The sequence below is a fragment of the Lepidochelys kempii genome, chromosome 25 (assembly GCF_965140285.1).
Source record: "Lepidochelys kempii isolate rLepKem1 chromosome 25, rLepKem1.hap1, whole genome shotgun sequence".
In the NCBI taxonomy this organism is placed as follows: Eukaryota; Metazoa; Chordata; order Testudines; family Cheloniidae; genus Lepidochelys; species Lepidochelys kempii.
In genome coordinates, this window is record NC_136404.1 from 19,665,519 (window position 1) to 19,690,035 (window position 24,517).

Consider the following 24,517-nt stretch of genomic DNA (forward strand, 5'->3'; position numbering starts at 1 on the left):
CTAAAAGGTGGATGCATAACATGTTGAAAGACCATACTCAAAGCATAGTTATCAATGGTTTGCTGTCAAATTGGGAGGGCGTATCTAGTGGGGACTGCAGGAGTCAATTCTGTGTCTGGTACTATTCAATATTTTCATGAGTGACTTGGATAATGGAATGGAGAGTATTCTTCTAAAATTTTCAAATGACACCATGCTCGGAGGATACATGCACTATGGAGGACAGGAGTAGTATTCAAAACAACATGACAAATTGGAGAATTGGTCTGAATTCAGTAAGATGAAATACACTAAATACAAAGTACTTAAGGAAAAAATCAAATACACAACTACTAAATGACTAACGCGGTTGTACTACATCTGAAAAGGTTCTGGGAGGTTATAATGGATCACAAATTGAATGTCAACAATGTGATGCAGCTGCAAAAAAGGCTAATATTCTAAGCTGTATTAACAGGAGTGTTGTATATAAAAGATGGTAGGTAATTGTCTTGCTCTATACAGCAATAGTGAGGCCTCAGCTGGTGTATGTCCAATTGTAGGTGCTCTACTTTAGTAAAGATGTGGACAAATGAGAGTGAGTCCAGAGGATAATAAAAATGATAAAAGGTTTTGGAATACTGACCTATGAGGAAAGGCTAAAAAGAGAGTCATATTTCATCTTGGGAAAAGAAAACTGCTGAGACACTTAAAATATGGTAAGGGCTGTTACAAAGAGGGCAGTGATCAATTGTTCTCCTATGTCGGCTAAAAGTAGGACAAGAAGCAATGGGCTTAATCTGCAGCAAGGGAGATTTAGATTAGCTATTAGGAAAACCTTTCTAACTGTAAGGGTAATGAAATTCTGAAACAGGCTTCCAAGGGACGTTGTGGAATCCCCACTACTGGAGGCTTTTAAAAACAGGTAGGCCAGACACTAGTCAGGGATAGGCAACGTTTACTTGCTCCTGCCACAGCACAGAGGGCTGAACTTGATTACTTTGATTCTGTTTATTAAACTCCCACGATTATTAATTGAGCAATATTTTACTTATTTTCATAATTAAATGTTACAATTTTAACCTAGAATTGCACTTAGTATTCTTCCAAAACAGAATGAGGGACTAAAGAATTGTAAATATAAAATCAGTTCAGTGGGGTGAGGCTGATAACTGCCAAGGTACCATCAAGGTGCCACCATTCTCCCTTGCATATATAGTCCAATCACAGAAAAAAGGTTGTAAATAAGCTTTTCTCACTTGTAGTTCTAGGTCTATAGTTATTTTGAAGAGTTACAAGCAGTTTAAGAAGAGTTTTAGGAAGCAACCAGAAAATATTTAAGAGTAATTCTAGATGTAGACAAACGACATAATCCCTTGAATTCATAAATGAAGTTTATTATGTAGGACACTGTTGAAGTTATCCTCCTTTCAAAGGAAAGAAGAAAAAAGGTATCTACCAGCTAATATTAGAACAATACACTAGATAAATTTCTCCAATAAGCTTGAACTACCTTTGGCCCTGATCCTGCTGAGAGCTCTGCAAAGGATCCATATCCTTGCACCTGAGTGGAGGCTCAGGGCCTTTACTAGTAGTTCAAGAAGATGGCTGTGCTGTGAACATAGTTTTAAATGAACAATGAAAAAAGTGCCAGGATACAAATGTTTACATAACATTAATAAAATATACAACTTGGAGAGCAGAGATTTGCGAAGTCATTTCCTTTGAATAAAAAGCCTGCTCAGAATCCAAAACTGTGGAAAAGAAGACATTCACTTAGTCCAGCTAACTTTGGGAATGTCATAATGTTCAGTCAGAGCGTCCAAGTGTCTGTTGAAATCCTAGGAGGAAAAAAAGTATTTTAAGATATATATTACTGACATACTTGATCTTGCTATTTCCTCCTCCATGTTTATAGTTGGCAATTCCAGATCAAACCAGTAGCACAACTGGTACAGTATCCTGTCTGCCAGCACCAGATAAGAACATAAGAGCAGCCATAGTGGGTCAGACCAATGGTCCATCTAGCCCAGTATTCTGTCTTCCAACAGTGGCCAATGCCAGGTGCTTCAGAGGGAATGAACAGATGCTTCAGAGAAAGGGGCAAGAAACCCCACAATGGACAGTTATGAAATAGAATGCCCCGAAGGAAAGTTTCTACCTAATTTTCCATCAAGTGGTTGGCTTTTGACCTTGTATCATTTAAGAAGTCCTTATAGGTGGCTAATCCTTTTTTGGATCCAGGTAAAAACTCTTGATTTCAATATGGTTGTGAGCTACACAGATTACTTTTCTTTTATCAGTTGTAAATCTGTTCCCCTTCAATTTCATTCACTATTCCCCTTTTGCTGTATTTAAAGAGATTACAAAGAAATATCACATTTATCTTTCTATACCACCTATTTTATATACCTCACTAATATCCTTGTCTTCTCTCCAAAACAAGGACAGTTCTAATCCTCCATTTTTCTCTTCATATATAAGTCTCTTATGCCTCCATTTCTGCTGCTTGGAGCAGGGGTGAGCAAACTGCAGCTACCTATAAAACCTTTTAATCTGGCCCTCGAGCTCCATTGCCCCACTCTGGCGCTCCTGCTGGAGAGCGGGGTCAGGGGCTTGCCCCGCTCCGGTGCTCCCGCGTGTTCAGGACCTGTGTGACAGGCATGAGGGTGCGCATGTTACTCTGGCTGCACAACCCAAACACACCTCACGCGCCATCAGAACCCGGAACGTGCAAGCCCACTTGGCTGCTACTTGTTCGCTTAGCTGAGTGCTTGGTAGCGGTTTTCAAAGCTGTGGGCTGTTGGGACCTATTGGGGAGGAGATTTCTGAGAGCAGGGGGCTGGTAAATCTCAATGAGTTCCAATGACTGGAAGCTGACACCCGACAAATTCAGGCTAGAGAGAAAGGGCGTAAGTTTACTTTAATTATTGTAAGACATTGTTATGACGGTATATTTAGAATAGTAAGTAAGGTTTTATGTTTATTTCCACTAAAATGTATCTTTATTTAATAAAGTTTATTTGAATATCTCTGAATTGTTAACTTTGTGAGCATTCATGGCCCGCTATTCAATTTCCATACCCAGATGTGGTCCTCAAGCCAAAAAGTTTGCCCACCCCTGCTCTAGAGCCTCTTCTACACCTGCTGTGTATTTTGAGATAGGATGACAGGGTGATAAAAATTGAACAAAGTATTTCAGTTGAAGATGTGTCACCAGTTTCTATATTTCCAATCCTTCACTTTATATATACCAAACACTGACTACTTTCCCCCCTTACTTAATAATTAATTTAGAACCCAGCAATGGGTACCATATGCATTACACTTTGCATTTGTCAACACTGAATTCCATAGCCCGTTGTATTGCCTGTTCACATAGTTGATTAGGTCCCCACAGCAGCCCCAGGGCAGCCTGCACCCCAAACCCATCAGCCCCACCCCAGAGCCTTCACCCCCAGCCAGAGCCCTCACCCCCCACACCCCAACCCTCTGCCCCAGCCCTGAGCCCTCTCCTGCACACCAAATCCCTAAGCCCCACCCCTGCCCACACCCCAGTCCTGAGCGCCCTCCCACACTCTAAATCCCTCAGCCCCACCCCGCCACACATCACCTCCATATTGGAGCACATAAAATTAATTACACACATGGATGTAAAAAATTAGAGGGAACATTGCTTACCTCAACTCTTTGTTTATGAGTTTTGGAGGCTTTCTTCAGTATTCTTTCCATTTGCTAAAATTTTAACAGAAGCACACTGCTGTGATACTTTTATTTTTTACGTGTGAACACAACACATTGAGTCTGCATTTCACAACTTAGATTTGACCTTTGCCTTGAGGCAAGCTACAAAAATATCCTTTAGGCAAGTTTAAAGTAAAAGCAAGTTTCACGTAGGCCAAACACAGCCCAGCCATTACTCTCCCTCCCCTGCCCGACCCCCAGCACTGCTCAGAAGGAGCTGGCCCCATACCCTTTTCTCTTGCATCTTCTCATAGGCAAGCTGTGCAGGGGTCCGCTTGTCCAGAGCCCGCTTCTTCTCCTCCTCCTGCTTCTTACTGCTCACGATCTGCTCCAGGATTTTGCTTTTGTCCTTAGCCACCTTCTTCTTCTTCCTGGAGCAAAACAGACCGAGCAGCTTCAGAGGAGAGGCCAAGGGAGCCCCCCGACCACTGAACCATCCTCCCTTCCCACCAGCGGCCGGGAGCCCCACTGACCAACCCGGGAGCTCACCGCTTCCCAAGCGCCGGGGCCGCGCCACTCCCCTTCAGCCGCAGCGGCGCGCGCTGGACACCCTCGTAATCCGCCATCCCTCGCCGGGGCCTAGGCCAGGCGCACGACCGCTTCCGGGTTACACTCCGGGGGACCCGGGTCGCGTGGGCGGGGCTTCCTGGCACGGGGCGGGGCAACAGCTTGAGGCGGGAGCGAGGTTTCCTGCCCGTGAGGCGCGCAGCCCCTGCCCCCGCCGGCAATGGGGTGGGGCTGACCCCCGGGAGCCGGGCGGCGCTCGGGACCCGAGGGCCGAGCTCTTGTTGTGCTGTCAGTAGCCGCCGCCCCGTGGGAGGGACGGGGGCCTCTCCGCGGGATGACAGGAGGAGTGTTGTGTAGTGTAGTGTAGTGTTGTGTTGTGTTGTGCAGTGCACGGGTAGCTTTTCCGCTGTAAGCAACGTGTCCGTCACAACCGGTCCCCGGCCCCGGGGAAGGCCCCGCCCCAAACGGAACTTGCCATAGTGCATGAAGGAGGAAAAACCAACACGTCCCCGGAGTCGCCTCTGCAGTCGGGTCTCTCTGGGCCCAGCTGGGCGGTGGGGCCGGCGCTCGGGCTCTGCGACCGCCGCGGGCTGGCGCCGGCGCAACGCAACGCAACACAACACAACACAACACAACAGCAGAGCGCGGGAGGGAGCGTTCAGAGCTAGGGCGCTGGTGGAGAGGATCCGTTTCTTCTGGTTTAAAGGCACTTTTGTCTCCTTACCAATGCAGGGCTGTTCCAGCATTGAAATCATTCGGCTTTGACATTGTAACATACTGGCTGCCGTGGCTTTCGTTGTCCTCATTTTGTTTGTCTGTTAGAGCCAAGCAGAAGCTAAAGTGCCGTCCTTTCATTTTGCCCTGACAGTTGGCACCTCTCACAATTTTATTGCAAGTTTCATAATATTTGGTGTTTTTCTTAAAGCCCCAGCTGCTGGAATCAGGAGGTAACAGGAACATCTCAGCTTTAATTTTTTAAAGTTTCTTGCCCCAGTGGTTGCAGAAAAGAGCTTGAAGACATGAAGCGAACGAAACAAACCATAAAGGCTCATAAATCAAAGGCAAATAAGAACCCCCCCAAACTTCATAGGTGCTGTAACTAGGGGTGCAGGGGGTGCTTTAGCAGTGGTTTCCATTATATGCAGGGTTTACAGTTTGGTTCAATGGCTCTCAGTGTCCCCACTTGTATGGCACAGCTTCCGTATGAGGAGAGATTAATGAGACTGGTACTTTTCAGCTTGGAAAAGAGACGGCTAAGGGGAGATATGATTGAGGTCTATAAAATCATGACTGGTGTAGAGAACATAGATAAGGAAAGGTTTCAGAGTAACAGCCGTGTTAGTCTGTATTCGCAAAAAGAAAAGGAGTACTTGTGGCACCTTAGAGACGAACCAATTTATTTGAGCATGAGCTTTTGTGAGCTACAGCTCACTATGTACTCTTTTCTATGTATAACAAATGTGACTAATTATGACCGAGTAAAGAGAGAGGTAAAGGCTGTGGATGCCTTTCCTATCCTTGAAAGGTCTCTGTTGGCTAACGTGGTGCTGTCCAGATAAATTAATTTTTCTACTTTCTTGATATTTTTGCCTTACTGCTTGATGTCTGGGTTTCAAGGATATTTATTTTAGCATAATGAATTTGATCCCCATTTGGCCTGTTGTTTTTGCCAAGTTTTCTGTCTTTGTAAATTTCTGATGGTGTTGCTCGGTAGCGCAGTATCATTAGTAAAGTCTATGTCTTCTAGGCATTTGACATCTACCCATGTTATACTGGTGTATGTGTTGCTAACACACTTCTTCATTATCCAGTTTATGGTAATGCCAAGCTATAGTGGAGATAAAATGCAGCCCTGTATCATGCCAGTGTCCACACTGAAAACTCTGTTGTCTGGCTGTTAATTTTTACAGAGCACTTTGCATTTGTATACATTTCTTGATTATGTTGATGACTTTAGCTGGGGTACTATAGAAGGAAGAATATTCCACGATGTATGACTGTGTAGGCTGTCAAATGTCTTTGGAAAATCAATTACATTGATGAAGAGGGGAGCTTGACATTCTATACATTTTTGTATGCTGGTTCTTAATATGGATATCTAATCTGCACAGCATCTCTTGGGCCGAATCCAACCTGTTCTTCTCTAAGCTTTACATCCCCTACCTCTTTCATCCTGTGTGGTATCACACTGCAGAAAGCTCAAGAACATATGGAAATCAAAGCTATACAGCACCAGAAAAAAAAACTGAGAATTTTCAGTTCAAATGTAATCTCAATGCTAACGTACGTCTGTGAGAACTGGAGATCTACTCAAACGTATAAAACTAGATGCCTTTGCAAATAAGTGCCTATCAAAGATTCTGGGCATTGGTTGGAAAGAGTTCATCACCAACTAATTGCTCAGAGAAGTCACTTCACCAACCAGTAGCTCATTTCCACTAGAATCAGAACGGGGCACTGGACATTTTTGGGTCATGTAATCCGGATGCCAACACAGACTCACACATGAAGGTGTCAAGTGGAAACCAACTGGTGTTAGAAATGACAACACATAAGAGAAACCTTAAGAAGAAACCTTAGCAGGGAAGACAGAATAGTCAATCTCTATATCATAGAGCAAATGGAAGGAAGCCTCAGTAAATGGCAGAGGAATGGTTTCTGCATTGTGTGCCAACGTTGGCATGGGATGGATGTTAAAAAAAAAAAAAAGAGCGAGAGCTTGAGTATAATATTGCTGCTGCTGCTGTACACAGTCAAAAATACAGTATAGTCTTAGCATATGGAGCAGAATGTGTATTATAATGAACATTAAGAAAAGGACTCAGGACCATACTCACTGTGATTCTTTTTTAGAGTGAGTTGCTGAATGTTGAAGGAAGAAAGAGAGTTCCTAGCAGTCTTCAAGTATGTGAATTTATTTGCTAGAAACATAAAACTAACATCCACAAAGTTCCCTATCTAGCTCAGAGACAAGGGATAGAAAGTGTATTAGTTGTTTGTTAAATGCTGTAATACGAGTCTCTGCAGAGCACACAGGAAGCAGGTGAATGATGCTGTATGAGAGTCTTATGTATTCAGACTAAAGATTTGATGAAATGCTCCTATTATGATTCTGAAATCCATGGAGCAGGGAAGGTGGTTACCTGATCCTCCTCTCTGTCTGAACCTCATTGTTGCAGCTTTTCATATCTCAATATTCAGCCTTCCTGTAAAGATAAGGGGAAAGAGCAATGGGACAAGAATCAGGATTCAGAAACAGAAATGGGCAATAAACAAACCATTTTCACTCCAGAGCAGCTGGATGCGTATCAGGTAAGAACAAACAAAAGACAAATTAGACACAATGCAGGATAATGGCAGGTTGTTTTAAAGAAGTGTCCAGCACTTAGTTATATGGCACTAACCAGGAATATCAAATGGTGTCCGAAGTCTTTAGAGTAAATGATTTATGGCTGTTTAATACCTCTTTACTTTTTTTTATGTGAGAAGAAATGGTCAAACATTACTTTATAATTGAACAGAAAGTTTATAAAGCTTGGGCTAGCTTCATCACTAATGTAAATCCAGCAAAGTCAGTGTGTTTACAACAGGAAAGAGTTTGGGCCAGTGTGTGTTTAAAAACAAACAAATTCACCACCCCATTTTATATCTTTCCATATTTTACAGGACTGCACATTCTTTACAAGGAAAGAAATTCTGAGGTGCGTCTATATTTTTTTGTCTGTAAAACTATAAGGAGATTATTATAAAGTCAGGCCACTTACCTAGTGAGCTTAGTAATCTTTTTAATAAGTTTTAAATAGGATTTATTACGGTGTCATTATGATAGATAACAGCAGATAACACACACACGCACAAAAATCATGTTCAATGTTTTTAGTTAAGACAAAAATCTATAATTCAATTAACATGCCAGCCACTTCCACCCAAAACACTATAACAAGTTACATCTAAGTATTTCACTAAATACTCTGTCAGAGGGCCCCATGCCCCACTACCTTGTTTTATAACAAGTGCTACACAGAACACTGCTACCCTTGGCATATGCCTTCTGTTTGATTAAGTATTTTCCCAGTAGTGCATGATCTTGTTCTATTGTCTTTATATTGTAACCTAAGAAATATTGTAGTGCCATGCAGATTTATTTTCTTAATGGTAACTATAATTTCTTAGATTTATAGAAATATGAGGTATACAAATGTAATTAGAGCCTCTATTTCATCTCTTTACAAATGCAGGATTGTTCTAGCTTTGAAATCATTCTGCTTTGACCCTGTAGCATGCTCTTTTCCATGACTTTGGTTGGCTCATTTTTTCTATTAAAACAGCAAAAGCTAAAGTGAAAGCTTTTTATTTTGTCCTGACAACACAGTGCTGTCTCCTGAGCATCTATTGTTTTCTGTCTCTTTTTACATCTGCATTTATTATATTTTCCTGAGACATTTTTTGCAAGTCCCAAGGCCCATGATACAAGATTAGGGATTAAATTATTTCACAAAAATGATTCCACAGTAATCACACCAGCATCAAAGTAGCCTAAAAGCTTTTGCTGAGACAACATGATGCCACCCACTGGGACTTTATGTGTGAAAAGCTGCCTGATATTCTGAAGCCTGCTGCCTCGCTGGAGCACAAGGCCTGGGTTAGCCTGAATCGCTCATTTCCAGAAATTTTAGGACCTCTTCCAAGTAAGTGATACATATTAGACAATTCATTTGATCTTTAGTCGCCTGGGAACAAGGGGGTGAGGAGGAAGGGCTTAGTGATTTGTAATACATTATATGTCTCATTGGCTGAGGGATCAAGAGTCCTAATTGGCAAGTTGAACCTGGTCTCCTAGTGGTACCACAGTTTACTTTTGCAGGTGCTGGCACACAATAGTAGTGTATTCTGCTGATGTGGTGGACAACTGTTTGCACGGAGAAATCAGCTTTTGGTTCTCATTTACCATGCAGCAAATTAATCAGCAGAAACACTTCCAGCACCTGTCCTTTTCTTAGGTTGTCACTGCACAACATCAATGCGCCAATTCCTTTGGAAAGTAGAGTGCAGATGACAATTTCATAAGGAGAGTGACCTTCTACAGCAGGCTGTGATCTCCTATTGCTGCCCACTCTGGTCTCTGTTTATGAGTGCTGTGCAGCACAAAATGCAAATGAAGTGAACCTCTGTAATAAATTAAACCTAAGCTGGTTGTGTCTTCACGTATTGAATAGAGGCCAAGACCATAATTATATCATGAATAAGGCATTTATTATTGATAGGAAACGCTTTAGAAAATTCTGTCCCATTGTTTGATACCATTTTCATTGGTGACAACTGTGAATGGGCTCCTCAGTCTAGTGCAAGAATGGAAGTAAATAGCACTGAGAAAAATAAATAAATTTTGAGGTCATTTTATAGATCTTCTCCCATTCTTGGCTCTGAGTCCCAACAAAATCAGTGGGAGGTTTAGGTGGGCAACAAAAGGCAGGATGAAGTCCCACATTTGAAGGGTACAACAAGCCCATTTTTTTTAAACCTTAAAGCTGAGAAAAAAGGAAGGGAAATTTTAGCAGGTATCTAAGGAAAGCCTAAGCGATTAGGGTAGAGGACACTCCTACCACTGCGTGGACTACATAGTCCTGGAGGTGTTCCTTATTCCTAGCACCTGTGGGTTTTCTTGTTTGTTTTTGCTGGGGGAAAAGGTTTGCGCATTTCAAAGGCAGGGTAGGCATAAAATATTTTCATTATTGCACCCCATTCTTAATTCTTCTGAGATCTTTTGAAGATTGCTTATTTGTATCACAGAGGTCCCTTCAGACCTTAAAAATCTGTGTGTCATTATTACACCCAAAATGTTTAAAGTTGTGTGCCTTCATTTAGGCACCTAAATCCATATTTAACACCACAATAAGAGGCCTTGACTTCAATGGGAGCTGGAATGAAATATTACTGAGAAGATTGTCTGCAGAATTAGTTTGTAAAATGCGGCGCAGTGCTTTACAGCTCTTTTCTAACCCAGCAGCTCTTCCCTTTGTCTCTTCTGCAGCACCTTATTCACTAGGACAGGATCACTGAGAAGGCTTCACTCAGAATTCATGGCCACACAGAGCCATGAGCAGCATTTGCCCACATACATCCCAGCATGGATTTTGCATGTGGATATGAGGCAGCTCTTTTGGCCTCTTTTGGAGATACACTTGCCAAGTAAAGCAGCTTTCAAGTGGGGGTACTAATGCCTGGGTGGCTAGCTGGGAATCAGAGGAACATGGAAAAGGCTACTGGTGACTAATATCTTGAGAAGGACTTAAAAGACAAAAAGTGTGTGTGGGGGGGAGGGTTGTTTTGCTATTTCTTGCCTTTATTAATTTTCTCTATCCAGGGAACAAGGACTGTTCAAGAAACTAAAACACAGATTGAGGTGCCACTGCAGGTACAGGGGAAAAAACTGTGCAGAACACCCACAAGCTTCCCTTTCCCTTAGAATCCATCTGAGAAAAGCAGAGTGAAAGCAGATTAGAACCCAGAGATCTGACCCAGTTCTGTTCCTAGGTTTAGTCAGATAGAGCTGTTGAACTGAGACAGGGTTTGGCTTAATTTGCCCTTCTATGACTCATGAAAAATATATTGCTGCAATAGGGAGGTAAACCCTATTTCAAGCGCAGGGACTTGACCAGGGGAATTGTATAGGGATGGTGCTGGAGGAATCCTTTCCTAGAGGCTTCTGCAGCTCTTGCAGCCATGTAAAGATTGTAGTACTGTAGTTTCTATCTGAATTAGATTCTCCCTCTTCAGGAAGGACAGTGCAGTAGCAGAGCCACCTCCTACTATCCCAACTGGCACCCCACCAGAAGGAGGATCCTAGTATGAGGGGGCTGTGTATCCTCTGAGGGGACGCCAGCCTCCTGGCCTGCCTTCCCCAGTCAGCTGAACTGCACCAGGTGCACTGGAGGTCACACCAAAGCTATAGGGTAGTAATATCAGGATTTGCTGTATATGAATGGCCATTCTATCACTTACTAAGGCTGGCAGCTGAATTAGTTTAATAAGAGACACAGAGATACTATGTTCTTAATTTGCTGAGCTAAGTGTCCTCTTACCACATTGTATGGGACTCCTGAAGAAACAGCTGACAATTTTCAGTTCTTAGATGGGCAATGTGATTCCTGCCATTCTGGCCAATTTCTTTATCAGCTTCTAAAACATTCATGAACCAGTTGCATGAAAGTGGCAGCCAACTTAGACTGTAAACTGTTTGGGGCAGAGTGTCTTTTTGTGCTGTTTGTATCCTGGTCCATGACTGAGGCTCCTAGCTGCTATGGTAATACAAATAATAAATAATCAGGAGGAGGCAAGGGGCTGGAGACAAAAGAGAGAACCTGGATCATAGAGTAAAAAGGACTAGCAGGCTAGAAAGATTAGGGGTTGGGGATTAAGACAGGCAGGCCATGGAAAGTGCATGAGAGTGTGAGGATGCATGCTCTGGTCTCTCAAGATGAAAGTCTACAGTGAGTGTGAGCAAAGGGCTAAAGTGCTGTGGTGGATATTGTGGGGGATGAGGGGGAACAATTGTAGGCTGCTGGTTTAGTAGTAATAATCCAGATAGTTAGAAATACTGTTTTATGTTGTTTTGCTTTCTCCAGAGTGGAATTTTAGCTGGATTAGTTTTAGAGCATTGAGAACTGTGAAGGCTGTTCCTCTCAGTAATACAATCATGTAAAAATGGCTGCAGATAGAGTGATGTCAGACTAGCAGAAGTGAGATGGAAGCATCACTGAGACAGTAGTAAATTACTAAATAAAGTTAGAAAACTGCTTCTGTCATTCTGTTTCCCATAGTACAACTGCCTAGTTCTTGATTAGACCTTTTTACCCCCTTCATTTTTATGTAACACTGAAAATAACTTTTCTGGTTAATATATAATACAAGAAGTATATTTAATACTATGTTTCTTCCTTCATCAAGCATACTATGTGACATTTAAATGTAACCACCCTGCTAAATGATGTGAAATATAAAAGAGCAATATTGAATAGACAAACATTGTTATTAGAGCCATGAGTATATTGAGCCCTAAATGAGCCTTTCCTTCCCTTTCCAGACTGTTTTACAGATACCGAGACCTGGCCCCACAGCTGGTCCCACTCAGCTATATAAATAAACCAGATGTGAAGCTTCCCTATGAACTTATTGGCAGCATGGCAGAGCTGAAGGTACAGTCCAAGGAACACAGATGCTAGATAGGGAGCCACATTTCACTTTCCTCCACTTCTGCTAAATAATTCATCCTGTACTAATTACCAGGAGGCTGAAAGATATCTGAATCCTGGCTTCCTGGTGAATAGCTCTCTAATTCAGTAGTTGTCTTTGAAAACATTTTGAAACACCATGTAGAATAGAGAAGGCTGAAGCTGGGCCTGCTGGTCTCTGAGTCAGCCTTAGTACATACAAGAGTAGCAGAGCAAGGGGGTGTTTGTCTGCCACACCTGGGTTAAAAGGGGGCAAAACTGGATCTGGGCTACTGAGTCCATCGGGTGCCTTGACATAAATGATAGTAAAGAGTGACCTGTTTTATCCTGCATCCCTGTTCCACAGGACAATCCATTCCGTCAACGGATAGCAGAGGTTTTCTCAGAGGATGGAGAGGGCAACATGACTTTAGATGACTTTTTGGACATGTTTTCAGTCCTGAGTGAAATGGCTCCCAGAGACCTCAAAGCTTATTATGCCTTTAAAATTTATGGTGAGTGAAACTGGCATAGATAGTAAAGTTTGGAGGAAATCCTGGTGCTGTATATGACTCAAGGTTCCTTGATGCAAGAGCACTTAAAATGTGCACTGCAAACTGCCATCTCAGTTGGGTCTGTGTATGTACTTTGGTACTTATATGGCCCTCATCATCACAAACAAGGGGATCATCTCTCTTAGGGCAGGTCTACATGTACAACTCTGCACTGATGCAGCACTTCAGTGAAAATGCTAGCTGCACCAATGGGTGAGCATCTCATGTTGATGTAGGTACTTTACCTCCCCAAGGGTACGTCTACACTATGAAATTAGGTCGAATTTATAGAAGTCGGTTTGTAGAAAGCGTTTTTTTATTGTGATCGTGATAGAGCATTTGTGTGGGGACACACACAATCAAAGTGCATGTAGTGAGCGGAGTGTGTCCTCAGTACCGAGGCAACCGTCAACTTCTGGAGTGTTGCACTGTGGATGGCTATCCCACAGTTCCTGCAGTCGCCGCTGCCCATTTGAATTCTGGGTAGAAATCCCAGTGCCTGATGGGACTAAAACATTGTTGCGGGTGGTTCTGGGTACATATCGTCAGGCCCCCGTTCCCTCCCTTGCTCCGTGAAAGCAAGGGCAGACAATCGTTTTGCGCCTTTTTTCTTGAGTTACCTGTGCAGATGCCATACCACGGCAAGCTTGGAGCCCGCTCAGCTCACTGTCACCGTATGTCTCCTGGGTGCTGGCAGACGTGGTACTGCATTGCTACACAGCAGCAGTTTATTGCCTTTTGGCAGCAGACAGTGCAGTATGACTGGTAGCCATCATCAATGTAGTCCTGGGTGCTCTTTTAACCGGGTGCCTGGGCAAACATGGGTGTGACTCAGCCAGGTCATTTCCCTTGTTTCGTCTTGTGGCGATTGAATCCTACCAGCAGTGCACTGTCTTTTAACCTGCAGCTAGCAGAAGATGATGGCTAGTCGTCATACTGCACCATCTTCTGCCAAGCACCCAGGTGTTGACAATGACTAGGGGTCGTACTGCACAGTCTGCTGCCAGCAAGATGTATAAAGATAGATGAAGTGGTTCAAAACAAGAAATAGACCGGATTTGTTTTGTATTCATTTTCTCCTCCCTCCCTCCCTCCGTGAAATCAACGGCCTGCTAAACACAGTTTTGAGTTCTAGAGGTTTTGAGTTCTATCCTTGAGGGGGCCATTCAGTTTCTTGCAAAGCCACCCCCTTTGTTGATTTTAATTCCCTGTGAGCCAACCCTGTAAGCCATGTCGTCAGTTGCCCCTCCCTCCATCAGGGTAAAGGCAGACAATCGTTCCGCGCCTTTTTTCTGTGCAGACGCCATACCACGGCAAGCATGGAGCCCACTCAGATTACTTTGGCAATTAGGAGCACATTAAACACGACACGCATTATCCAGCAGTATATGCAGCACCAGAACCTGGCAAAGCGATACCAGACGAGTAGGCGACGTCAGCGTGGTGACGTGAGTGATGAGGACATGGACACAGACTTCTCTCAAAGCATGGGCCCTGACACTGTGGGCATCATGGTGCTAATGGGGCAGGTTCATGCAGTGGAACGCCGATTCTGGGCTTGGAAAACAAGCACAGACTGGTGGGACCGCATAGTGTTGCAGGTCTGGGACAATTCCCAGTGGTTGCGAAACTTTTGCATGCGTAAGGGCACTTTCATGGAACTTTGTGACTTGCTTTCCCCTGCCCTGAGGCGCAAGAATACCAAGATGAGAGCAGCCCTCACAGTTGAGAAGCGAGTGGCAATAGCCCTGTGGAAGCTTGCAATGCCAGACAACATTTGGAGTGGGCAAATCTACTGTGGGGGCTGCTGTGATGCAAGTAGCCAATGCAATCAAAGATCTGCTGATATCAAGGGTAGTGATCCTGGGAAATGTGCAGGTCATAGTGGATGGCTTTGCTGCAATGGGATTCCCTTAACTGTGCCAGGGCCATAGACGGAACCCATATCCCTAACTTGGCACCAGAGCACCAAGCCGGCGAGTACATAAACCGCAAGGGGTACTTTTCAATAGTGCTGCAAGCACTGATGGATCACAAGGGACGTTTCACCAACGTCAGCGTGGGATGGCCGGGAAAGGTACATGACACTTGCATCTTCAGAAACTCTGGTCTGTTTCAAAAGCTGCAGGAAGGGACTTTATTCCCAGACCAGAAAATAACCGTTGGGAATGTTGAAATGCCTATAGTTATCCTTGGGGACCCAACCTACCCCTTAATGCCATGGCTCATGAAGCCATACACAGGCAGCCTGGACAGTAGTCAGGAGCTGTTCAACTACAGGCTGAGCAAGTGCAGAATGGTGGTAGAATGTGCATTTGGATGTTTAAAAGCACGCTGGTGCAATTTACTGACTCGCTTAGACCTCAGCGAAACCAATATTCCCACTGTTATTACTGCTTGCTGGGCGCTTCACAATATCTGTGAGAGTAAGGGGGAGACATTTATGGCGGGGTGGGAGGTTGAGGCAAATCGCCTGGCTGCTGGTTACGCACAGCCAGACACCAGGGTGGTTAGAAGAGCACAGGAGGGTGTGGTACGCATCAGAGAAGCTTTGAAAACCAGTTTCATGACTGGCCAGGCTACGGTGTGAAAGTTCTGTTTGTTTCTCCTTGATGAAACCCCCCGCCCCTTGGTTCATTCTACTTCCCTGTAAGCTAACCACCCGCCCCTCCTCCCTTCGATCACCACTTGCAGAGGCAATAAAGTCATTGTTGCTTCACATTCATGCATTCTTTATTCATTCATCACACAGACGGGGATAACTACCAAGGTAGCCCAGGAGGGGTGGTGGAGGAGGGAAGGACAAGGCCACACAGCACTTTAAAAGTTTAAAACTTTAAAATTTATTGAATGCCAGCCTTCTGTTGCTTGGGCAATCCTCTGAGGTGGAGTGGCCGGAGGCCCCCCCACCGCATTCTTGGGCATCTGGGTGAGGAGGCTATGGAACTTGGGGAGGAGGGTGGTTGGTTTCACAGGGGCTGTAGCGGTGGTCTGTGCTCCTGCTGCCTTTCCTGCAGCTCATCCATAGGCTGGAGCATATTGGTTTGATCTCCAGCAGCCTCAGCATTGAATCCTGCCTCCTCTCATCATGCTGCGGCCACCTTTCAGCTTCAGCCCTCTCTTCAGCCCGCCACTTACTCTCTTCAGCGTGCCATCTCTCCTCCTGGTCATTTTGTGCTTTCCTGCACTCTGACATTGTCTGCCTCCACGCATTCGTCTGTGCTTTGTCAGTGTGGGAGGACAGCTCAGAGAACATTTCATCACGCGTGTGTGCCTTCTAATCTTCACTAGCCTCTGGGAAGGAGAAGATCCTGTGATCCTTGAAACACATGCAGCTGGTGGAGAAAAAAAAAGAGAGACTGGTATTTAAAAAGACACATTTTCTAGAACAACGGCTACACTCTTTCACGGTAAACCTTGTTGTTAACATTACATACACAGCACATGTGCTTTCGTTCCAAGGTCGCATTTTGCCTCCCCCCACCACATGGCTAGCCCCTCACCCGTCCTTGTGGCTAACAGCAGGGAATCATAGTATCATAGAATATCAGGGTTGGAAGGGACCTCAGGAGGTCATCTAGTCCAACCCCCTGCTCAAAGCAGGACCAATCCCCAATTAAATCATCCCAGCCAGGGCTTTGTCAAGCCTGACCTTAAAAACTTCTAAGGAAGGAGATTCTACCACCTCCCTAGGTAACGCATTACAGTGTTTCACCACCCTCCTAGTGAAAAAGTTTTTCCTACTATCCAACTTAAACCTCCCCCACTGCAACTTGAGACCATTACTCCTTGTCCTGTCATCTTCTACCATTGAGAACTATCCTCTTTGGGACCACCTCTCAGGTAGTTGAAAGCAGCTATCAAATCCCCCTTCATTCTTCTCTTCTGCAGACTAAACAATCCCAGTTCCCTCAGCCTCTCCTCATAAGTCATGTGTTCCAGACCCCTAATCATTTCTGTTCAGCCATAGGCAAACAGCCCAGCAGGAACGGGCATCTCTGAATGTCCCCTTAAGAAAAGCACCCTATTTCAACCAGGTGACCATGAATGATATCACTCTCCTGAGGATAACACAGAGAGATAAAGAACGGATGTTGTTTGAATGCCAGCAAACATACACTACAATGCTTTGTTCTACAATGATTCCCAAGTATGTGCTACTGGCCTGGTGTGGTAAAGTGTCCTACTATGGTGGATGGAATAAGGCTGCCCTCCCCAGAAACCTTTTGCAAAGGCTTTGGGAGTACATCCAGGAGAGCTGCAAATGCCAGGGTAAATTAATCATTAAACATGCTTGCTTTTAAACCATGTACAGTATTTTAAAAGGTACACTCACCAGAGGTCCCTTCTCCGCCTGGTGGGTCCGGGAGGCAGCCTTGGGTGGGTTCGGGGGGTACTGGCTCCAGGTCCAGGGTGAGAAACAGTTCCTGGCTGTTGCGAAAACTGGTTTCTCCGCTTGCTTGCTGTGAGCTATCTTCCTCATCCCCAAAACCTGCTTCTGTGTTGCCTCCATCTCCATTGAAGGAGTCAAACAACATGGCTGGGGTAGTGGTGGCTGAACCCCCTAAAATGGCATGCAGCTCATCATAGAAGCGGCATGTTTGGGGCTATGACCCAGAGCGGCCGTTTGCCTCTCTGGTTTTCTGGTAGGCTTGCCTCAGCTCCTTAAGTTTCACACGGCATTGCTTCGGATCCCTGTTATGGCCTCTGTCCTTCATGCCCTGGGAGATTTTGACAAATGTTTTGGCATTTTGAAAACTGGAACGGAGTTCTGATAGCATGGATTCCTCTCCCCATACAGCGATCAGATCCCGTACCTCCCGTTTGGTCCATGCTGGAGCTCTTTTGTGATTCTGGGACTCCATCATGGTCACCTCTGCTGATGAGCTCTGGCCAGCGTGGCAAGCTGCAGGTGACCATGCAAATAGGAAATTGAAATTCAAAAGTTTGCGGGCCTTTTCCTGTCTACCTGGCCAGTGCATCTGAGTTGAGAGTGCTGTCCAGAGTGGTCACAATAGAGCACTCTGGGATAGCTCCCGGAGGCCAATACCATCTAATTGCATCCACAGTACCCCAAATTCAACCCGGCAAGGCCGATTTAAGCGCTAATCCCCTTGTCAGGGGTGGAGTAAGGAAATCGATTTTAAGAACCCTTTAAGTCGAAAAAAAGGGCTTCGTCGTGTGGACGGGTGCAGGGTTAAATAGATTTAATGCTGCTAAATTCTACCTCAACTCCTAGTGTAGACCAGGGCCAAGAGGCGGTAGCTATGTCAGCAGAAGACGCCTTCCCATTGATGCAATGCTATCTACAGCAGGGGGATGGGTGGGTGTTGGTATAACTATGTAGTTCAGGGGTGTGGATTTTCCATACGGCTGAGCAACAGTTATACTGACATACGTTCCTAGTGTAGACCAAGCCTCAAACTTCTGTCGAGCTGCCCTCAGTTATTGGAGGGTTCATAAGAGAACCTAAAGAATTTGCTGAGGCCTGAAACTTTGAAAACTGACCATAGTGGTAATGCACAGCCTCCATTTCAAGAATTTCTTCAAATACACATAGTAGTTATCCCATATAGGCCCTGTTGGACAGTGTAGTTAAAATGCATTCCCTCTGCCAACCCCTGGTCTTTCTAGAGATACAAAAAGAAAAGGAGTACTTGTGGCACCTTAGAGACTAACAAATTTATTAAAGCATAAGCTGTCATGAGCTACAGCTCACTTAATTGGATGCATTCAGTGGAAAATACAGTGGGGAGATTTATATACACAGAGAACATGAAACAATGGGTGTTACCATACACACTGTAACAAGAGACACAGTTACAGCAATATAAAAGTGCTTATAGCAGCATAGCTTGTTCCCGTAAAAGAAGGGGAACAGCCATAATGGTATAAGTCAGCTTTATACCAGTATAAGTCTGTCCATACTAGTTGCTTGTGTACACCACCTCGCAGTTTGGACTACAGGCATGTGAACAGCAATATGCATCAAAGTTTTGTGCTGTAATTCCCCTGTGTGGCTGCTGCAGGCATGAACTAAAATGCTCCAAGTTCATGTTAACCTAATCCTCTTCAAACAGGGCTACTAGGTACCTTAGGGTATGTCTACACTACAGAATAAGGTCGAATTTATAGAAGTCATTTTTTTAGAAATCGGTTTTATATATTCGAGTGTGTGTGTCCCCACAGAAAATGCTCTAAGTGCATTAAGTGCATTAACTCGGCGGAGCGCTTCCACAGTACGGAGGCTAGAGTCGACTTCCGGAGCGTTGCACTGTGGGTAGCTTTCCCACAGTTCCCGCAGTCTCCGCTGCCCATTGGAATTCTGGGTTGAGATCCCAATGCCTGATGGGGCTAAAACATTGTCGCGGGTGGTTCTGGGTACATATCGTCAGGCCCCCGTTCCCTCCCTCCCTCCGTGAAAGCAAGGGCAGACAATCATTTCGCGCCTTTTTTCCTGAGTTACCTGTGCAGACGCCATACCACGGCAAGCATGGAGCCCGCTCAGGTAACCGTCACCCTATGTCTCCTGGGTGCTGGCAGACGCGGTACGGCTTTGCTGCACAGTAGCAGCAACCCATTGCCTTCTGGCAGCAGACGGTGCAATACGACTGGTAGTCATCCTCGCCGTGTCCGAGGTGCTCCTGGCCACGTTGGCTGGGAGCGCCTGGGCAGACATGGGCGCAGGGACTAAATTTGGAGTGACTTGACCAGGTCATTCTCTTTAGTCCTGCAGTCAGTCCTATTGAACCGTCTTATGGTGAGCGGGCAGGCGATACAGACTGCTAGCAGTCGTACTGTACCATCTTCTGCCAGGCAGGCAAGAGATGAGGATTGCTAGTAGTCGTATTGTACCATCTTCTGCCTGGCAGGCAAGAGATGAGGATGGCTAGCAGTCGTACTGTACCATCTTCTGCCGAGCAGCCATGAGATGTGGATGGCATGCAGTCCTTCTGCACCGTCTGCTGCCAGCCAAAGATGTAAAAGATAGATGGAGTGGGTCAAAACAAGAAATAGACCAGATTTGTTTTGTACTCATTTGCCTCCTCCCCTGTCTAGGGGACTCATTCCTCTAGGTCACACTGCAGTCACTCACAGAGAAGGTGCAGCGAGGTAAATCTAGCCATGTATCAATCAGAGACCAGGCTAACCTCCTTGTTCCAATAAGAACGATAACTTAGGTGCACCATTTCTTATTGGAACCCTCCATGAAGTCCTGCCTGAAATACTCCTTGATGTACAGACACCCCCTTTATTGATTTTAGCTCCCTGAAGCCAACCCTGTAAGCCGTGTCGTCAGTCGCCCCTCCCACCGTCAGAGCAATGGCAGACAATCGTTCCGCGCCTTTTTTCTGTGCGGACGTCATACCAAGGCAAGCATGGAGGCCGCTCAGCTCACTTTGGCAATTAGGAGCACATTAAACACCACACGCATTATCCAGCAGTATATGCAGCACCAGAACCTGGCAAAGCGATACCGGGCGAGGAGGCGATGTCAGCGCGGTCACGTGAGTGATCAGGACATGGACACAGATTTCTCTGAAAGCATGGGCCCTGCCAATGCATGCATCATGGTGCTAATGGGGCAGGTTCATGCTGTGGAACGCCGATTCTGGGCTCGGGAAACAAGCACAGACTGGTGGGACCGCATAGTGTTGCAGGTCTGGGACGATTCCCAGTGGCTGCGAAACTTTCGCATGCGTAAGGGCACTTTCATGGAACTTTGTGACCTACTTTCCCCTGCCCTGAGGCGCATGAATACCAAGATGAGAGCAGCCCTCACAGTTGAGAAGCGAGTGGCGATAGCCCTGTGGAAGCTTGCAACGCCAGACACCTACCGGTCAGTTGGGAATCAATTTGGAGTGGGCAAATCTACTGTGGGGGCTGCTGTGATGCAAGTAGCCCACGCAATCAAAGATCTGCTGATATCAAGGGTAGTGACCCTGGGAAATGTGCAGGTCATAGTGGATGGCTTTGCTGCAATGGGATTCCCTAACTGTGGTGGGGCTATAGATGGAACCCATATCCCTATCTTGGCACCGGAGCACCAAGCCGCCGAGTACATAAACCGCAAGGGGTACTTTTCAATAGTGCTGCAAGCTCTGGTGGATCACAAGGGACGTTTCACCAACATCAACGTGGGATGGCCGGGAAAGGTGCATGATGCTCGCATCTTCAGGAACTCTGGTCTGTTTCAAAAGCTGCAGGAAGGGACTTTATTCCCAGACCAGAAAATAACTGTTGGGGATGTTGAAATGCCTATATGTATCCTTGGGGACCCAGCCTACCCCTTAATGCCATGGCTCATGAAGCCGTACACAGGCAGCCTGGACAGTAGTCAGGAGCTGTTCAACTACAGGCTGAGCAAGTGCAGAATGGTGGTAGAATGTGCATTTGGACATTTAAAAGCGCGCTGGCGCAATTTACTGACTCGCTTAGACCTCAGCGAAACCAATATTCCCACTGTTATTACTGCTTGCTGTGTGCTCCACAATATCTGTGAGAGTAAGGGGGAGACATTTATGGCGGGGTGGGAGGTTGAGGCAAATCGCCTGGCTGCTGGTTACGCGCAGCCAGACACCAGGGCGGTTAGAAGAGCACAGGAGGGCGCGGTACGCATCAGAGAAGCTTTGAAAACCAGTTTCATGACTGGCCAGGCTACGGTGTGAAAGTTCTGTTTGTTTCTCCTTGATGAAACCCCCCGCCCCTTGGTTCACTCTACTTCCCTGTAAGCTAACCACCCGCCCCTCCTCCCTTCAATCACCGCTTGCAGAGGCAATAAAGTCATTGTTGCTTCACATTCATGCATTCTTTATTCATTCATCACACAAATAGGGGGATGACTACCAAGGTAGCCCAGGAGGGGTGGTGGAGGAGGGAAGGAATATGCCACACAGCACTTTAAGCACAGCACTTTAAAAGTTCACAACTTTAAAATTTATTGAATGACAGCCTTCTTTTTTTTGGGCAATCCTCTGTGGTGGAGTGGCTGGGTGGCCGGAGGCCCCCCCACCGCGTTCTTGGGCGTCTGGGTGTGGAGGCTATGGAACTTGGGGAGGAGGGCGGTTGGTTACAGAGGGGCAGCAGTGGCAGTCTGTGCTCCAGCTGCCTTTGCTGCAGCTCAACCATACACTGGAGCATACTGGTTTGGTCCTGCAGCAGCCTCAGCATTGAATCCTGCCTCCTCTCATCACGCTGCCGCCACATTTGAGCTTCAGCCCTGTCTTCAGCCCGCCACTTACTCTCTTCAGCCCGCCACCTCTCCTCCCGGTCATTTTGTGCTTTCCTGCACTCTGACATTATTTGCCTCCACGCATTCGTCTGTGCTCTGTCAGTGTGGGAGGACAGCATGAGCTCGGAGAACATTTCATCGCAAGTGCGTTTTTTTTTCTTTCTAAGCTTCACTAGCCTCTGGGAAGGAGAAGATCCTGTGATCATTGAAACACATGCAGCTGGTGGAGAAAAAAAAAGGGACAGCGGTATTTTTATAAATTTTATAAATGCAAATTAAAAATTGCAAGGAGTGTACAATTATAAAATTCTATTTGGGAGTCCCATTATTCAGAGGTATTGGGATTTGGTAATGAGTCACACACACAACTTTTCACTGTGGGGCTGGCTGAGAGACATGTAGAGGACAGCTCTTGTAATTTTTAAATTATTCATTCTGTTTCCTTTGACAGATTTTAACAATGATGATTACATATGCAAATCAGACTTGGAGAAAACTGTTAACAAACTGACCCGAAATGAACTTACCCCAGAGGAGGTTTCTCTTGTATGTGACAAGGTGATTGATGAAGCTGATCAAGACAATGATGGCAAACTCTCTGTGGAAGATTTTCAGCACATGATAGTACGAGCTCCTGATTTCCTCAGGTAACAGCAGCCTTGTTATACATATGGAAATCCTCCTTACTTTCTATCAGAGGCCCTTTACAAGCACATGGTTTACAAGCACTTGCAGATTAAAAACTTCCCTAACAGTCAGTGCCACTATTCCCAACCTTAACCATTCAAAAGACATGAGTCAACCCTCATCTCCCCAAATTAACAAGATTAAAAAATGATTTGGGTTCTTATTTCTCTTTTGTTTATTGAACTTCAGACCATATTTTCCAACTTTTCTCCACACCCAGGAGTGCTAGAAACCTGCTTTAAAAATATATATATATATATATATATATATATATATAGCTGAGATTCTCACATAATCTCATGACTCCAAGAGATGGGATTTACAAAATACTGAGAGACTCATGATAGATTTGGAAGAGTTGGCAACACTGCAATGGAAACAGTCTTTTAAAATTAAAGAATTTTTAATTAAATCATAAGATTCTTCAAAACTTCAGCATTTTAAATTCTTATCCCCAAACCAGAAAATAAAATTAAGTGTACCCAAGTTAAGGATGACTGGATCTCTGTCACACACTACACTGAATTACCGTTCATAAATACTACTATTCAGCATACACTCAATTATACTTTTCTCTCCAGACTCAGTTTCTGACTTCTGTCTTATCCTATGAAGTGTTTCAAATTGTGCAGTTACACAAAAAGACCAGGTACCAAAAAATGTGTCTATGAAACAATCACCGACTTGCAACACAGTCCTAGCATTTGGCTTTCAGCTGTTAGTTTATTCAGCCTTAGAAAAGTGCTTTTAGATCTACAGATGAAAAGCCGCACATAAGTGATTTGATTTTTTTTTTTTTTTTTTGTAAATAGTACATTTCACATTCGAATCTGAATCTGGTGAAAGAGAGAGAAAGACAAGAACTGCGTCTTGAGTCTTCAATATGTCATTACCATCAGCTTTCAGAATTATTTTGCTTGGGGTTCTGTTCATATGAGAGAGAGAGAGGACCAAAGAAGGATTTTCAGACACTGAAGAGCAAGTCTTGTTTTGTCTCGTTTAAATCTTTAGAAGATACAAAGGGAAATCCTGATGAATTGTAATTTAGCAGAAGTGGTTTTTTTGCCAATAAAATATTTTAAAAAGTCTTGTTTTGATTTACAGCCTGAGCAGATCTGATCTGTAATGCAGTAATGGAGAATACATGTAGCATAACATGCTGTCATTTTCAGAATAAACTATTTTTGTAGTTCAGAGAGAGCCAGGCCCTAAAAGAACTTACAAAAAATATACAGCTTTCCAACAATGTGTTAGGCAAATACAGTATCCTACCTGGTACATTACTATCAAGTCTTTATCTGACTACTTCACTTTAAAAGCCATCCTTTAGCTTTTTCTAGTGCTAGAGAAATCCTCCAAGATCAAGTGGAATTGATCCACAGATGCCTCTAAAGATTAATGCTTTAAGATGTTACAAAAATATATATATTGGACATGAATTTGCATCTTTTATTGTATCTAAACGTAAATTCAATCTTAATCAATGATCCTCCTTAAATATCCTAGTATATTCTTCCTAATCCATTATAGATTGTTCTGTTTTACAGATTGTTTTCCATCAGTTTAGATGTTTTCTCCATGTATGTTTTGTTTCCGTGTTGTAA

The 24,517-nt window shown here is 44.6% G+C and overlaps 2 protein-coding genes across 4 annotated transcripts; one reads left to right on the top strand and one right to left on the bottom strand.

The window, feature by feature from the left end:
* Window positions 1–1,355: 1,355 nt before the first annotated feature.
* FAM32A (family with sequence similarity 32 member A) lies at window positions 1,356–4,348 on the bottom strand. Its single transcript, XM_073324460.2, has 4 exons — window positions 4,213–4,348; window positions 3,953–4,094; window positions 3,661–3,714; window positions 1,356–1,820 (listed from the first exon to the last, which is right to left on the bottom strand). The coding sequence occupies exons 1-4, from the start codon at window positions 4,287–4,289 to the stop codon at window positions 1,752–1,754; spliced, it is 342 nt and encodes a 113-aa protein (XP_073180561.1). The 5' UTR covers window positions 4,290–4,348; the 3' UTR covers window positions 1,356–1,751.
* A 29-nt stretch (window positions 4,349–4,377) lies between these two features.
* On the top strand, window positions 4,378–24,506 carry CIB3 (calcium and integrin binding family member 3). 3 transcript variants are annotated; one of them, XM_073324452.2, is made up of 7 exons: window positions 4,378–7,134; window positions 7,410–7,542; window positions 7,897–7,931; window positions 12,314–12,425; window positions 12,808–12,955; window positions 22,678–22,873; window positions 23,726–24,506. In XM_073324452.2, the coding sequence occupies exons 1-7, from the start codon at window positions 7,097–7,099 to the stop codon at window positions 23,745–23,747; spliced, it is 684 nt and encodes a 227-aa protein (XP_073180553.1). In that variant the 5' UTR covers window positions 4,378–7,096; the 3' UTR covers window positions 23,748–24,506. The 3 variants fall into 3 exon arrangements, with proteins under 3 accessions (XP_073180553.1, XP_073180554.1, XP_078706736.1); XM_073324453.2 differs by having other exon boundaries at window positions 4,378–5,177; XM_078850610.1 differs by lacking the exon at window positions 7,897–7,931 and having other exon boundaries at window positions 4,378–7,542.
* The last annotated feature ends 11 nt before the right edge of the window (window positions 24,507–24,517 follow it).